The 13,293-nt window shown below is 43.8% G+C and overlaps 1 protein-coding gene across 4 annotated transcripts; it reads left to right on the top strand.

Moving 5' to 3' along the window:
* The first annotated feature begins 14 nt into the window (after positions 1 to 14).
* On the top strand, positions 15 to 11,898 carry LOC139554715 (dual specificity protein kinase CLK2-like). 4 transcript variants are annotated; one of them, XM_071367780.1, is made up of 13 exons: positions 15 to 138; positions 3,100 to 3,293; positions 3,520 to 3,811; positions 4,643 to 4,733; positions 5,854 to 5,920; positions 6,672 to 6,788; positions 7,261 to 7,427; positions 7,963 to 8,057; positions 8,518 to 8,647; positions 9,382 to 9,464; positions 9,980 to 10,059; positions 10,349 to 10,439; positions 10,642 to 11,898. In XM_071367780.1, exons 2-13 carry the CDS (start codon positions 3,100 to 3,102, stop codon positions 10,828 to 10,830), a joined length of 1,596 nt encoding a protein of 531 aa, XP_071223881.1. In that variant the 5' UTR covers positions 15 to 138; the 3' UTR covers positions 10,831 to 11,898. The 4 variants fall into 4 exon arrangements, with proteins under 4 accessions (XP_071223881.1, XP_071223883.1, XP_071223879.1 ...); XM_071367778.1 differs by lacking the exon at positions 15 to 138 and adding an exon at positions 1,875 to 2,179; XM_071367779.1 differs by lacking the exon at positions 15 to 138 and adding an exon at positions 1,908 to 2,174.
* Positions 11,899 to 13,293: the final 1,395 nt, after the last annotated feature.

Genomic DNA, 13,293 nt, shown 5'->3' with positions numbered 1-13,293 from the left:
AAACTCGCGATATCAGGATGGTTTGTACCAGGTTAGAGCGCTAGCTAGCTGAACCAATAGTGCGAAGTGAAAACTAGGAATTGAAGCGCAAACACGGATTTCCTGTGGGATAAACATACAGGCCTGGCTGATATTACGGTAAAATAATATGGGAATACACGTGTGCACTACATTGTATTCGGGTTTCAATGATATGTTGATCCACGCGAGTCCAATTATAGTCAGCTAGCATCAAAGCTAACGAACGCGAGTAGCTAGGTAAAATGGCGGTCAAATTAGCTAGCTAACCAATGTTATGTTAGCATTAGGGAGCTAGCTAGCCAGCTGATCTAAATAACTATTAGCAAACGTTAGGTAAATATCAGAAATAGTTAACCAAACATATTTATTTGAACAAAATTACAATTAATGCAATTCTTCACGATAGCAATTCGTGTGCCTGCATTTCTGCGAAATATCATGGCGTCGGCTAGCTAGTAACACCTTACGTTAGCCAGCCAATTCGACTGAATGTCGTAGCTAGTAGTGCGCTAGCTAGTCTGAGTCAACAAATTGCCATTTATCAAGATACTTAGTTTACTAGTTGTCGAACTACACATTTTTGGTAATCCCATGTCTTTAGCTATCACACTTAACTAAACTGGCACAGTGATTAACTCACGTCATTACTTAGCTAACGTTTGCATTTAGCCAGGCGACATCAACTAACTAGGTACAGTACGTTAGTTATAAGGCCATCCCCAACTTAACAGTGCCTTCAACTATTCACACCCCTTGAATTTTTCCACATTTTGTTGTTACACGGCCTGAATTTAAAGTTCAATTTAGATTTTTACCCAATCATGTCAAAGTGGAATTATGTTTTTTGAAATTTGTACAAATTAATTAAAAATGAAAAGCTTAAATGTCTTGTTTTAACAAGTTAACGTTACATCAGTTGCATGGCCTCACTCTGTGAAATAAGTGTTTACTAGTGGTGTAAAAATATTTTTAAGTACTTAAGTCGTTTTTTTGGTTATCTGTACTTTTATATTTTTGACCACTTACTACATTCCTAAAGAAAATAATGTACTTCTTACACCATACATTTTTCCCTCACAACCAAAAGTATTTTGAATACTTAGTAGAACAGGAAAATGGTGCAATTCACACAACTTATCAAGAACATCCCTACTTTCACTGATCTGGCGGACTCATTAAACACACGCTTCGTATGTAAATGATGTTGGAGTGTGCCCCTGGTTATCCGTAAAAAGGAAAATGGTGCTGTTTGGTTCGCTTAATATAAGGAATTTTAAATGATTTATACTTTTACTTTTGATACTTAAGTATATTTTAGCAGTTGCATTTACTTTTGATACTTAAGTACATTTAAAACCAAATAGTTTTAGACTTTTACTCAGGTAGTATTTTACTGGGTGACTCACTTTTACTTGAGTAATTTTCTACTAAGCTGTTGTACTTTTTCCACAACTGGTGTTTACCGTGATTAAATGAGTACCTAATTTTGGTGCGTACTCAGCACCCTCATGTGCTCCCTGTTGACCCATGACTCCGTGGCCACGCACACCTCCAACTCAGTTATCAAGTTTGCAGACGACACAACAGTGGTAGAACCTGATTACCAACAATGACAAGACAGCCTACAGGGAGGAGGTGAAGGCCCTGGCAGAGTGGTGCCAGGAAAATAACTTCTCCGTCAACAAAACGAAGCTGATCGTGGACTTCAGGAGACAGCAGAGGGAGTACGCCCCTATCCACATCGACAGGACCGCAATGGGGAAGGTGAAAAGCTTAAAGTTCCTCAGCGTACACGTCACTGACAATCTGAAATGCACCCACACAGACAGTGTGGTAAAGAAGGCACAACAGCGCCTCTTCAACCTCAGGAGGCTGAAGAAATTTGGCTTGGCACCGAAGACCCTCACAAACTTTTACAGATGCACAATTGATAGCATCCTATCAGGCTGTATCACTGCCTGCTACAGCAACTGAAATGCCTTCCACCACAGGGCTCTCCAGAGGGTGGTGCTGTCTGCTCAATGCATCACCGGGGGCACACTGCCCGTCCTCCAGGACACCTACAGCACCCGATGTCACAGGAAGGCCAAAAAGATCATCAAGGTCATCAACCACCCAAGCCATGGCCTGTTCACCCCTCTATCATCCAGAAGGTGAGGTCAGTACAGGTGCATCAAAGCTGGGACCGAGAGACTGAAAAACAGCTTCTATCTCAAGGCCATCAGACTGTTAAATAGCCATCACTAGCCGGCTACCACCCAGTTACTCAACCCTGCACCTTAGAGGCTGCTGCCCTGTGTACATAGACATGGAATCACTGGTCACTTTAAGAATGGAACACTAGTCACTTTAATGTTTACATACTGTTTTACTCAATTCATATGTATATATGGATTATACTGTATTTTAGTCAATGCCACTCCAACATTGCTTGTCCCAATATTTATATATTTCTTAATTCCATTTAACTTTTAGATTTCTGTGTATTGTTGTGAATTGTTAGATACTACTGCACTGTTGGAGCTAGGGACACAAGCATTTTGCTACAACTGCTAAATATGTGTATGTGACCAATCAAATTTGATTTGATCTCTGTACCCCACACATACAATGATCTTTAAGGTCCCTCAGTCAAGCAAATTAAACACAGATTAAACCACAAAGACCAGGGAGATTTTCCAATGCTTCGCAAAGAAGGGCACCTGTTGGTAGATGGGTAAAAAATAAAAAAGCAGACATTGAATATCCCTTTGAGTATGGTGAAGTTATTAATTACACTTTGGATGGTGTATCAATACACCCAGTCACTACAAAGATACAGGCGTCCTTCCTAACTCCGTTTTTGGAGAGGTTAGAAACCGCTCAGTGATTTCCCCATGAGGCCAATGGTGACTTTAAAACAGTTCCAGAGTTTAATGGCTTGATGGGAGAGCTGAGGATGGATCCTCATCTGGTTTTCTTTGACTAGATTTCTTCCTTTCCCCCCACCATGCAGCTGTTCTGTATCCCTTCCTTACTGAGTGCAATCCAACCCCTCACCAACGGCAATGAAATACCAAGTAACATGTCTTGTCACAGATGCCACACTCGAGACGGTACCCGTCCTCAGAAAGGGCCAGCCGGAGCAGCTGTCAAGACCGGGACAGAGACAGAGGACGCAAGCAGAGGCACCGCAGATCGCCCTCTTTTTCCTCTAGCAGTGACCGGGAGAGGGATCGGGACAGAAGGGGACGGGGAAACCGACAGGAGGGAAGCTACGCTCGCTCCAGGAGGTCTGTTTGTATGGCTGTGTTATATTTATGTACTTGCAAACTAAATAATTGGTATGTAAGCTTTTGTACCTTATGATAGTTTCTGGTAGAAATGTTTTTTAAACTCAATAGGTTCATGTACCAGTATCAAAGGGCTCTGATGGCATTCATTGACTAACGTGTAACCTGAGTTGGTGGTCAGGGACACCACTGCTCTAACCCATTGTGTTGGGCTCCTCTTTTGCAGCTACGATAATCGCTCGGCAGACCGCAGGCCATACGACCGGCGCTACTGTGAGGGCTACCGGCGCCTGGACCAGAGCCGCGAACGAGACCGCGGAAACCGGGAAAGGGAACATGGAGGTGCACCAGCAGCAGTAGCCGACGGCGGTTACTACGCACGTGACTTCTCACCGAGCATGTGCGACTACCGGAGGGGGCGCGAGAGGGAACGGGAGGAGTCGTACCGAAGGAAGGGCAGCAGGCGTAAGCACAAACGAAGGCGGCGTAGAACCAGGTCCTATAGCCCATCCTCCTCGGTGAGTACAGCCCGGCCCGAGCTTGTCCTTTAACCCTCCCGCTCCTTTCTATCTTTCTCTTCTCATGTCTTTCTGTCTCTCTACTTCTCTATTACCTTCTCTTGTCCACAGCTCCTGGACTTGGTAAGTAGTACAATCTTTTGTTTTGTTTTTGTCAGCAGGATTTGAGTAGCTGTTTTGTCTTAAATCCAGATTTACCTTCTACAGTCTTCTCATAAAATGAGTTGTGTAGTGAGACATTGACTGTTTTTGGACCCACGTGGATAAAGCATCATCCACATTCTCGCCTTCTGCGTTAAGTAGACATAAATGAGAGAGAGGACCATAGGCTGGCATGTATCTATGTATCACTGATGATTTTAATCTTGAACTATTTTTTGCTTGATTGCCTTATCATCCTCTCATTTTATTTGTTTTCTTGGGAAGTACTCTGCTTCGTTTTAAGTGGGCAATATCATAGTTTGATGTAGATATTTTTGGTATTTTCTGAATTGGCTTTTTGTTCATGAATGGATATGCAGGTTGCTTCCTTATTTGTAATAGCACGGGTTAAAAGGTAGAGGGGGAGAGAAGCAGAGGACAAAATGTGATCTTTGACTTGTTCCCTTGCACTATATCCCTATCGTTATATATTTCCTCACGTGGTGTCATACGAATCGCCCTATGACCACCACACCCACCTACAACCACTACGTCAACTACAACATCACCCTCCTCCTCCCTCCTCTACCTGTGCCGCCTTCCATCGCCGTGGCTACGGCTGCCCCCGAAAACCCCCTGTCCCCTGTCGGTCGTGTCGTGACCTGCTAATGCTGTGGGGGCTGCAAACAGCGGAGTGACAGCCGGACGCGGGCACTGAGTGTGAGGGACGACGAGGAAGGGCACCTGATCTGTCGGAGTGGGGACGTCCTGCAAGAGAGATGTACTCACTGCCACTACTCTATCGTAACCCTTCTCCATATGAGTATTTAAAACCATAGAGCATTCACTGACAGGGGAGTGCCTGATGATGATGCCATGGTAGAATGCTGTTCGCTCTAGCTCAAAAAGCAGGGTGGATAGTACACCAAATTTTTTTGAGGATATCGGTTTTTAGATAAATACTGCTTGTTGTGTTGAGGCTATCTAGCTGTGGTTTTATATCAGAGATATTAGAGTTTTCCCCTAACACAACATTTCCTCAACTTCTTATTTGTCTCTTGCGTTTTAGTTTAAAGTCCAGGTCTAAAATAAATCATTTTTTTGGTAATACATTAAGTGGGAAAAGCAATTAGGAACGTTTATGTTTTGAATAGTTTTGCAACCCCTCATATCTAGCCCTTTCCTTCAAAACTAACACGAGGCCTACCTAGTAAACATCCATAGGGCCTTAAGTTGTCTGCGGTGTTGCATTTTTGACCTTTGACAGTGTTGCATCTATTTAATGCAACACTTGATAGAAGTCTTTGTAGTGGTAAATTAAGAGCATGATTTGTATGCTTAAAAAAACCACAGTTATTATGATCCATGATCTCATAACACCCACTTAACATATAGTTTTACCATTTTCCAGCTCGTATCCCTGGCATGACCTGTATGTTCTTCCAGTTTGAAACCACATTCATTTGCTTAGTCTGCACATTTACACTTATTTCAGAAGTTTTGCTTGAGTGGGTTTTTCAATTACATAGGTTAACCAGTAAAACCCAACACATTCCTCCCCCCCGACGCCCTTGCTCTAAAATAGGCACACCACCACAACATCTGTAGGAATATACTTTTGGTTTTCCTTCCTATAGGCTGCTGGGGGGCACTCAAAAATTGTCCCGTAATTTGTTCTGGTAGTGTGTGGACCCCAATTATCATAGGTTATCTAGGACCGTGTAAAAGTAAAGATTCTTTTTGGCATCCCATTTGTCCACAACCTGAAAAGGGGGATGGGTGCTAGTATTGAAACGCCTGTCACTTTTTTTGCCTTGATGTCCCTGCTCCGGTGCACATGTCTAATTCTTCTCTTCCCTTCTTTCCCACTCTTTTCCCCCATCTCTTTGTCTGTCTTCCAGATGAGATTGTCAGCACTCTGGGGGAAGGCACCTTTGGGAGGGTGATGCAATGTATTGACCATCGTCGGTATGTATCCGTATGAAAACAACTGCTCTGACTGTTAGCTGGTGGCCCTTTTTTAAAGCCTCCGGAGTCCTATTTTTTTTCTTAAAGTGTTCCCTCTACCTGCACTAGGTGTTCACTATTTACAAATAGTAGTTCTAGAGTTAGAGCCCTCCTCCTTCGGCTGATCCTGTTATTCCATCATGCCGTGGCCGTTTGCTATGGGTGTATTAGCGCCTGCACTTAGGCTCACTATAGACGTCTGTGTGCTTCTCTATGGGCTCTGAGTTTAGCGGGCAGGGCAATGATACCCCATGCAAATTTGTTCCATGCTAATGTCCCTGCCTCTGCCCCCTGAAGCACAATACAAGTTTGAACTTGAACGCGATAAAGCCAAACTTCTTTTTGGGAACATAACATGCTGCATAATCAACATGCAAGGACAAGGGAATAGAATGTACTCATCACAATACAGTTTGCTTGTATGAAATAAGGTGGAATTTCATGGCTCAACAAGTTTGGACAAATGTATCATGTTAAAGAGACTGAAAAATCTGTTTTCAAAAGCTATCCTTAGGGTATCCATCTTATTTTAGCTACCAAACCTGTGACACCGGATTCCCAAGCAACAGCACTAACTCGGGTTATGTAGATGGACCTAATTTAGGGAATCACAGCTTTGCACCGCAAGGTATTCCCTCGTGTTTTGTATCTATATTCATCATGTGGTGTGGTTAGTTATGTCTTTGTCATTCATACTGTATGTGTCTTACAGGGGAGGGGCCGCTGTTGCTCTGAAGATCATAAAAAATGTGGAGAAATACAAGGAAGCAGCTCGTCTGGAGATCAATGTGCTGGAGAGAATCAATGAGAAAGATCCGGAAAACAAACAGTGAGTAGCCTACTACTGACTCAGACCACTACGGTGTATTGTTCATTACCAGGGATTTTTCTAAATTTTTTCTCCAATTTAAATACTTTCTCCAAACAGTGTAATTACATTCATTTTCGGGAATGGAAAAACACTTTCAGTGTAAACTTAAATGACTAAAATCAGGTATGAAGTATGTAGAAAAGTAGAATTGCAGGAAATTTGCTTTTAAACTGCAAAAGTATCTCTCGGCTCCATGGAGAAATCTGTAGATTTGCATGAAGTTGGCTTAATAAATGCAAACCTTTCTCTACATCACTGAGATGGGGTGGCCTCAGAAATTCAGCCTGGCTTACCACGCCCATTGCCACACCCACCACCTAAGCCCCCTTTTTTGATCCTGAAGAAATTACATAGGACCCTGTGTCATTTTGTTTTCATTGACCTATGTTTACTTTGTTAGTTATGTAACCCCTCTCATCTTTCCTCCCAGCCTGTGTGTGCAGATGTACGACTGGTTCGACTACCACGGCCACATGTGTATCTCCTTCGAGCTGCTGGCCCTCAGCACCTTCGACTTCCTCAAGGAGAACAATTACCTGCCCTATTCCATCGCCCAGGTCCGACACATGGCCTACCAGCTATGCCTGTCCGTCAAGTGTAAGTTTATATATTTACTTGTATATAAAAAATATATTGCCTTTTATTTAACCGGGTAAGTAATTGAGAACACATTTTCTTTCACAATAACGGCCCGACATAAGTGCAGAAACTAGCAGTCAACTAGTCATAATTGTCACTCCACAGCCTGGCTGTCAAGTGTAAGTGCACACCGATATTACGCTACTATCTTGTATTTATTGCCTTTGTTTAACCAGATGAGTTATCAAGAGCACATTCTCTTTAACAATTTGAACAGTCTCACTCCAACAACCAATGCCCAACATAGACCCCTATCACTACCGTGACACAATCCTTCATTCATTCCTTTTTGTTGATTTAGCCACCCCCTTCCTTTACTCACCTAGAGAGGTTGGAATTGGAATATAAGGCCACCATTGTTTGCAATAAGAAGCCTTTAGCCACATGAGGGCATCGTTGGTTCAAACACACCTATCAGAAGAGTGTTCTTTTCATTGACCCCCATTGAATGTGAATGGCTGTTGGGATTTTAACTGGTATTTTTCCCTCACAGTTCTTCATGATACCAAGTTGACGCACACAGACCTGAAGCCAGAAAACATCCTGTTTGTCAATTCCGACTTCACGATGACCTATAACGTAGAGAAGGTGAGACGGGGAGCAGAGCCTGTTTTGCTTTCAGAGGCTACATCCCAAATGGTACCATATTCCCTAATAGTGCACTACTTTTATCCAGGGCCTGTTCAAATGTAGTGCTCTACATAGGGAAACGGGTGCCATTTGGGACACAGGCTGAGTGTCATCGCAAATGCAGTCAGCTATTGCCTGAAGTGCAAATGACGATTAGGCCTAAATGTACCAAAACAAATGGGAATCATTTTGTTTGGATACAGGTATGGTTTAATGTCAGAAGAATGAAAATAGATCATGTCAATGTTACTAGATATCAGGAATGGACTAATCAAGATGTCATTCACTGGCCAATTGTCTAAAAGTTTAGCTTTACACGTTTCACGAGGTTTGGGAAAAAAGTAGCGTTCTGCCTTTTTTATTTTTAACAAAACTATAAGGTTCTAAGCCATGTCCTTTTTCACTTTCCTCCCTACAGAAGCGCGACGAGCGGACAGTAAAGAGCACGGACGTACGGGTGGTGGACTTTGGTAGCGCCACATTTGACCACGAGCACCACAGCACCATCGTCTCCACACGGCACTACCGCTCCCCGGAAGTCATACTAGGTGAGTGACGTTCCAGAGTTAGCCCTATCTTCCTTCAGGCCAGTTAGCTGAACAATTGGATGAGGACTAATCAAAACTAAGGGTGGTGTAGCCACTACATTGACAATTGACTGCTATAGTCTGTCTGGTTGGGTTATGTCTGGGCTATTCTAAAACAGAGGGGGTGTTCCTTGGCAGTGGCCTTGAACTGCCATAATCTGCCAGTTCGGTTCCAGTCAGGTAGACACTGAACAGCAACCCACAGTCAGACACTTAGCACAGTTGACTGGCTTTGTGCTCACTTTGCAGTACATGAGACAATTAGTCGAGTGTGCTTGCTCAAAGTTGAGCTGAGTTGATTGTCTTTTCACATACTTTCAAAGCTCAATGTGTAAGCTTACCCCATGGTCTGTTATGTGGCCTGTATGAGTCCTTGTTCTATTTAAAGAAACTAAATCTTCACCCTCTTGATCTATGATGCTAGTTGTGAAGTCATAACCAATGTGGAGGCAGAAAGCTGCTGCTGCCGAAACTTTGGTTGTTGCTTTTGATAAGGCGAAGCACTGGAGCAAGCGTGTGAGCCTAGGGTCTTACATTGAGCTTTTTCATCGTTTTGTTAGTTTCCACCAGCCTACACAGCACCAATTCAGATGGAGAATCCCAATTGACAATACTTTTAGTCCAGTATTAGGCTTAATGTGTGTCAGGGAAACCACCCCCAAAAACATTCACCCATTCTGTGTTTTGTCCTGTAGAGCTGGGCTGGAGCCAGCCGTGTGATGTGTGGAGCATCGGTTGCATCCTGTTCGAGTACTACCTGGGCTTCACCTTGTTCCAGGTAAAACCCCACTTCCCTTCCCAATCCCATGCTGTCTGTGGCGACAGCTGCCTTCCAAGATTACTCTCCGTGTCTGGTCGATTCAGGTTTGACAGGAAGGACTGAACGAAGCCCAGAATGGCTTTTGCGCACACATAAGCAAACACACACACACACACACACACACAGACACACACACTGAGCCAGAGAGCGCAGCAGAGAGGCACAGCTGCTAATCCAATTATGATCAACCCTTGGTTGACGTTGTCCTCCGTGTTCTGAGTTCTGCCTGGCTATGCTAACACCATAGGTGATGGCACTCTCATACTATTCCGCTCATTCTATTCAAAGCTCTCAGCATTTATGGCCACATTTTATTTTTTGCTATCAGTCAAATTGTTGCGATAGATGAGGCCCCTGATAATGGTGTGTGTTGGCGTCAGTCTTGTTGCTGATATCCACTATCTACATTTATGGCCATTTATACACTGAAAGCGATTTACCTTTGCTGTCTTGTTTGTTCATCCCTCCCTCAGACTCATGATAACAGGGAGCATCTGGCCATGATGGAGAGAATACTGGGGCCGGTGCCCTCCAGGATGATACGCAAGACGAGGTCAGAGCTCACACATACACACACGACCAGGTGCATCTGTGTAGTTGCAGGTCAAACAGTCATCCATCACACACACCCATAGTGTTGCTTTGTCTAGTTGTTGACGCAGAGCATCAAAGTGAAGTTGTGGGTTTATGCCACATCAAAGGGCCTGTTGGTGATCTTTGTATGTGGGTATTGAACCCTATGGCAACTCTTCAATGCTGCTGCCCCTGCGCACACTGTTTTTATCTATATATGCCGCTCTTCCTCAATCTTTGCAATAATTTCTCTCTCCCCTTTAACTCAGGAAGCAGAAATATTTTTACCGTGGACGTCTGGACTGGGACGAGAGCTCGTCAGCTGGGAGATACGTGAGGGAGAACTGCAAACCCTTACGGGTAAGAGAGCAGCTCCTTTTCCCTCCTTGTGTAGCACCCCACTACTTATCTTCCTTCCCATTCAACCCCTCATGTCGGATTAACTAGGGATTTCTGATATCAACCTCTATTTAGACATTATTGAAATGAACCCTAACCCCAAATATACTATTCACATTTTCCTGATTTTCATTATGTTGATCACATCTCTGTATGTTCTCAGAGGTACCTGTTGTCGGAAGCCGAGGAGCACCATCGGTTGTTTGACCTGATTGAGAGCATGCTGGAATACGAGCCCGCTAAGCGCCTGGCCCTGGCAGACTCCCTCAGACACCCTTTCTTCGAATCGGGGACAGCAGGCGATGCGGTGGGGGGGAAGAGCTGGGAGGGCAACCGCGACATCAGCCGGTGACCCGGGACCTCCACAGACTCTTAACGATAGAGCGATTTTATTTTTTTCAGGTGGAGCAGACCGATACGACCACTTAAGGCGGTACGGCCAAATTCGATGGACCTTACCAGTCTGTCTGAAATCCTTTGACCATTCATCACAGCATGGACCCGTTTCCTCCTGCTTACTGTACTGCCCCCACAGTTAGGAGAGAGGCTCATGCTGGCAGCTAGAAAACCAGAAGGACTTCAGAAAAAGACAGCCCTCCTTTTAGTCCTCTCGGCTTCTGCTCCAACAGAAGGCAAATGACCAAGAGAGGAGTTTTTAGCCCAACCTTAGATTACCCAGACCCAGCTCCAGTCTTCCGCATGTAAAGGAAAGGACCGGCCTCGTGTAGTGGAACACTAGTGAGAGCAAGAGAAGCCTTGCTCTGAAAGCCAATATCGTGACCGCTTCATTTGAGGTGAAACGCTTGGAGAAGAGGGGGCACTGTCTTGTATTTATTTGGAAACTCTTGTCCATGCCACAGCTATCGATCTTGGCTAATGTTAGCCAATCGAATGGCACGTTTCATCAATGAGTGATTGCCACTCCACATGTATTGCTTATATAGGCCTCTCCTATTGATATAATATATCTACTGTATCTCTGTTACGTATGCAATGCTTTTGAGGAGAGGGATTGATGCCATATTAATGTAATAATAGTACTCACAACTGGACATGTTTTCTCATCTGTTCTTCATCTAGTCTGGGGAAATGACAGACACTCACACAAATCAGACCCCCATACAACACAATCTGCAAACTGCCTTTTTACATGTGTGATAGTATCAGGCCTGTGGTCTGAGATGAAGCACACACAGGCTCATAATAGTAACGTATGGCATCCCGATGCCACAGGCACACAGCAGCACCCGGTTTACAGTATTTATTATTATTATCTCCTCCCTGTACATTCATTTTTTTTTGTATAAGATTTAAATGTATAAAACGATGTATGATTCTGTCGAATTAAAGTTAAGTCCTCCTTTGCCAAGGCTTGTAGCGCCGTTGGTTGAGTTATGGGGAGGCGTTTTTGTCTTAAGTACTCGACTGTGTCTTTGAACCCTGATTTTATTTATTGACTGTAGTGTGTTCGTGGCCAACGATATAGAAGGCTGTCAGGAAACCCTTGACCGACCCTGGCCTATTGCTCTATTTAGTAGTGTTGTACCATCAACTCTGCTGCTACCTAAATAGTCTGTAGATGAGTAGTGTTAGGACATGGGCTCTCTCAAATTACCTTCTCAACCCTATTTAGAGGAGAAGGACCAAGGTCCCTCCCCTCGGATGTGTTTTGAGAAGGAGTAGAAAAGGGTTTCCAAGAAAATATGAATTGAGATTCACCCAAGGCCACTTCTCTGTAAAGTCTGCCGTGTCACCCACAGGAAGGGGCCAAGGACAGGAGGATCAGCTCTGGCAGCCATGCAGGTGTACCTACTGTCATGGGTACTCATCCATCTTTCAGTAACTCATCTTGCCACTACCTTTGTCTGTTTGCCTCCCTGGCCTGCTTTCCCTCGCTCCCTCTCTTTTCCCCATCTGCTACCATGAAAACCAGAGCAAAGCCTATACAGAATCTGTAGATGTGTGCCAGTAAACTAAGGTTAAGTTCACTGGGTGAACTGAACAATTAACCTTTAATAAACGTCTAGCTATAGTAACAAAAAATAACCCAGAAAATACATTTCAATGGATTTTGTACAGTTTATTTCCATCAGTCAAAATGTATAGACATGATCAAGGGTGGTGGGGATAGAGTGACTTTTGTGCTATTTGGGTACAAAGTAGTGGACGGCTGATGGCTCAAGGTTGCGTCAATGAGTCACTGTCAACTTCAAATGGCAGCTATTCTAAGGAAAAGCGGATATCCCCTTGCTGACATTGAAAACAACCGTGATTCATGCCTCAATGCGGTCTTCCTCCAGACTGTGGTTGCTATCTCTGCCCCCTCTCACTCTTTACTTATGGTCAGAACTAACAGAAATATCACCTGGCAACACAGGCCTATAACTATACCTACACTGACAGTTCATTACAAACTAACCAAATTCAAAGAATGGGTCATTCCATGTCATCATTGAAAACTACATGATATGATGCTTGTTTCTTTCCTACACTGGTTTGTTTGCGTCCCTGTAGGTTCTAATGAGATTAGTGCTTATGTCTTCAGCTAATTTGCCTGAGAAGCAGGGAGGGTTGTCTGTGAAATCCCAATAAGAGGAGACAAGGCACTTTACCTGGACAAATGCGCAGAAGTCCATCAACCGGAGTACCTCAAAGCAATACTGTTTTGCCACTGAGGAATGTGGATTACCTGCCTTCTTTGGTTACAGCAAATAGACTATTTACAGGTATGTGCCCAAAAATTACAATGCGGGTCACACTTGAAATAGCCTTGCATTGATTTTTGTTATGTTTTTATTATCAGTATGGTTGGCTG

Source organism: Salvelinus alpinus, chromosome 26 (genome assembly GCF_045679555.1).
Source record: "Salvelinus alpinus chromosome 26, SLU_Salpinus.1, whole genome shotgun sequence".
Lineage (NCBI taxonomy): Eukaryota > Metazoa > Chordata > Actinopteri > Salmoniformes > Salmonidae > Salvelinus > Salvelinus alpinus.
The sequence above is the reverse complement of the archived record's forward strand: the minus strand, read 5'-3'. Positions and strand labels throughout refer to the sequence as shown.

Coding starts and splice junctions, on each gene's coding strand:
- LOC139554715 (XM_071367778.1), top strand. CDS start 1,997: ATGCCTTCCACCACAGGGCTCTCCAGAGGGTGGTGCTGTCTGCTCAAT. Junction 8,058..8,517: donor TGACCTATAACGTAGAGAAG/GTGAGACGGGGA, acceptor TCCTCCCTACAG/AAGCGCGACGAGCGGACAGT. Junction 9,465..9,979: donor TGGGCTTCACCTTGTTCCAG/GTAAAACCCCAC, acceptor TCCCTCCCTCAG/ACTCATGATAACAGGGAGCA.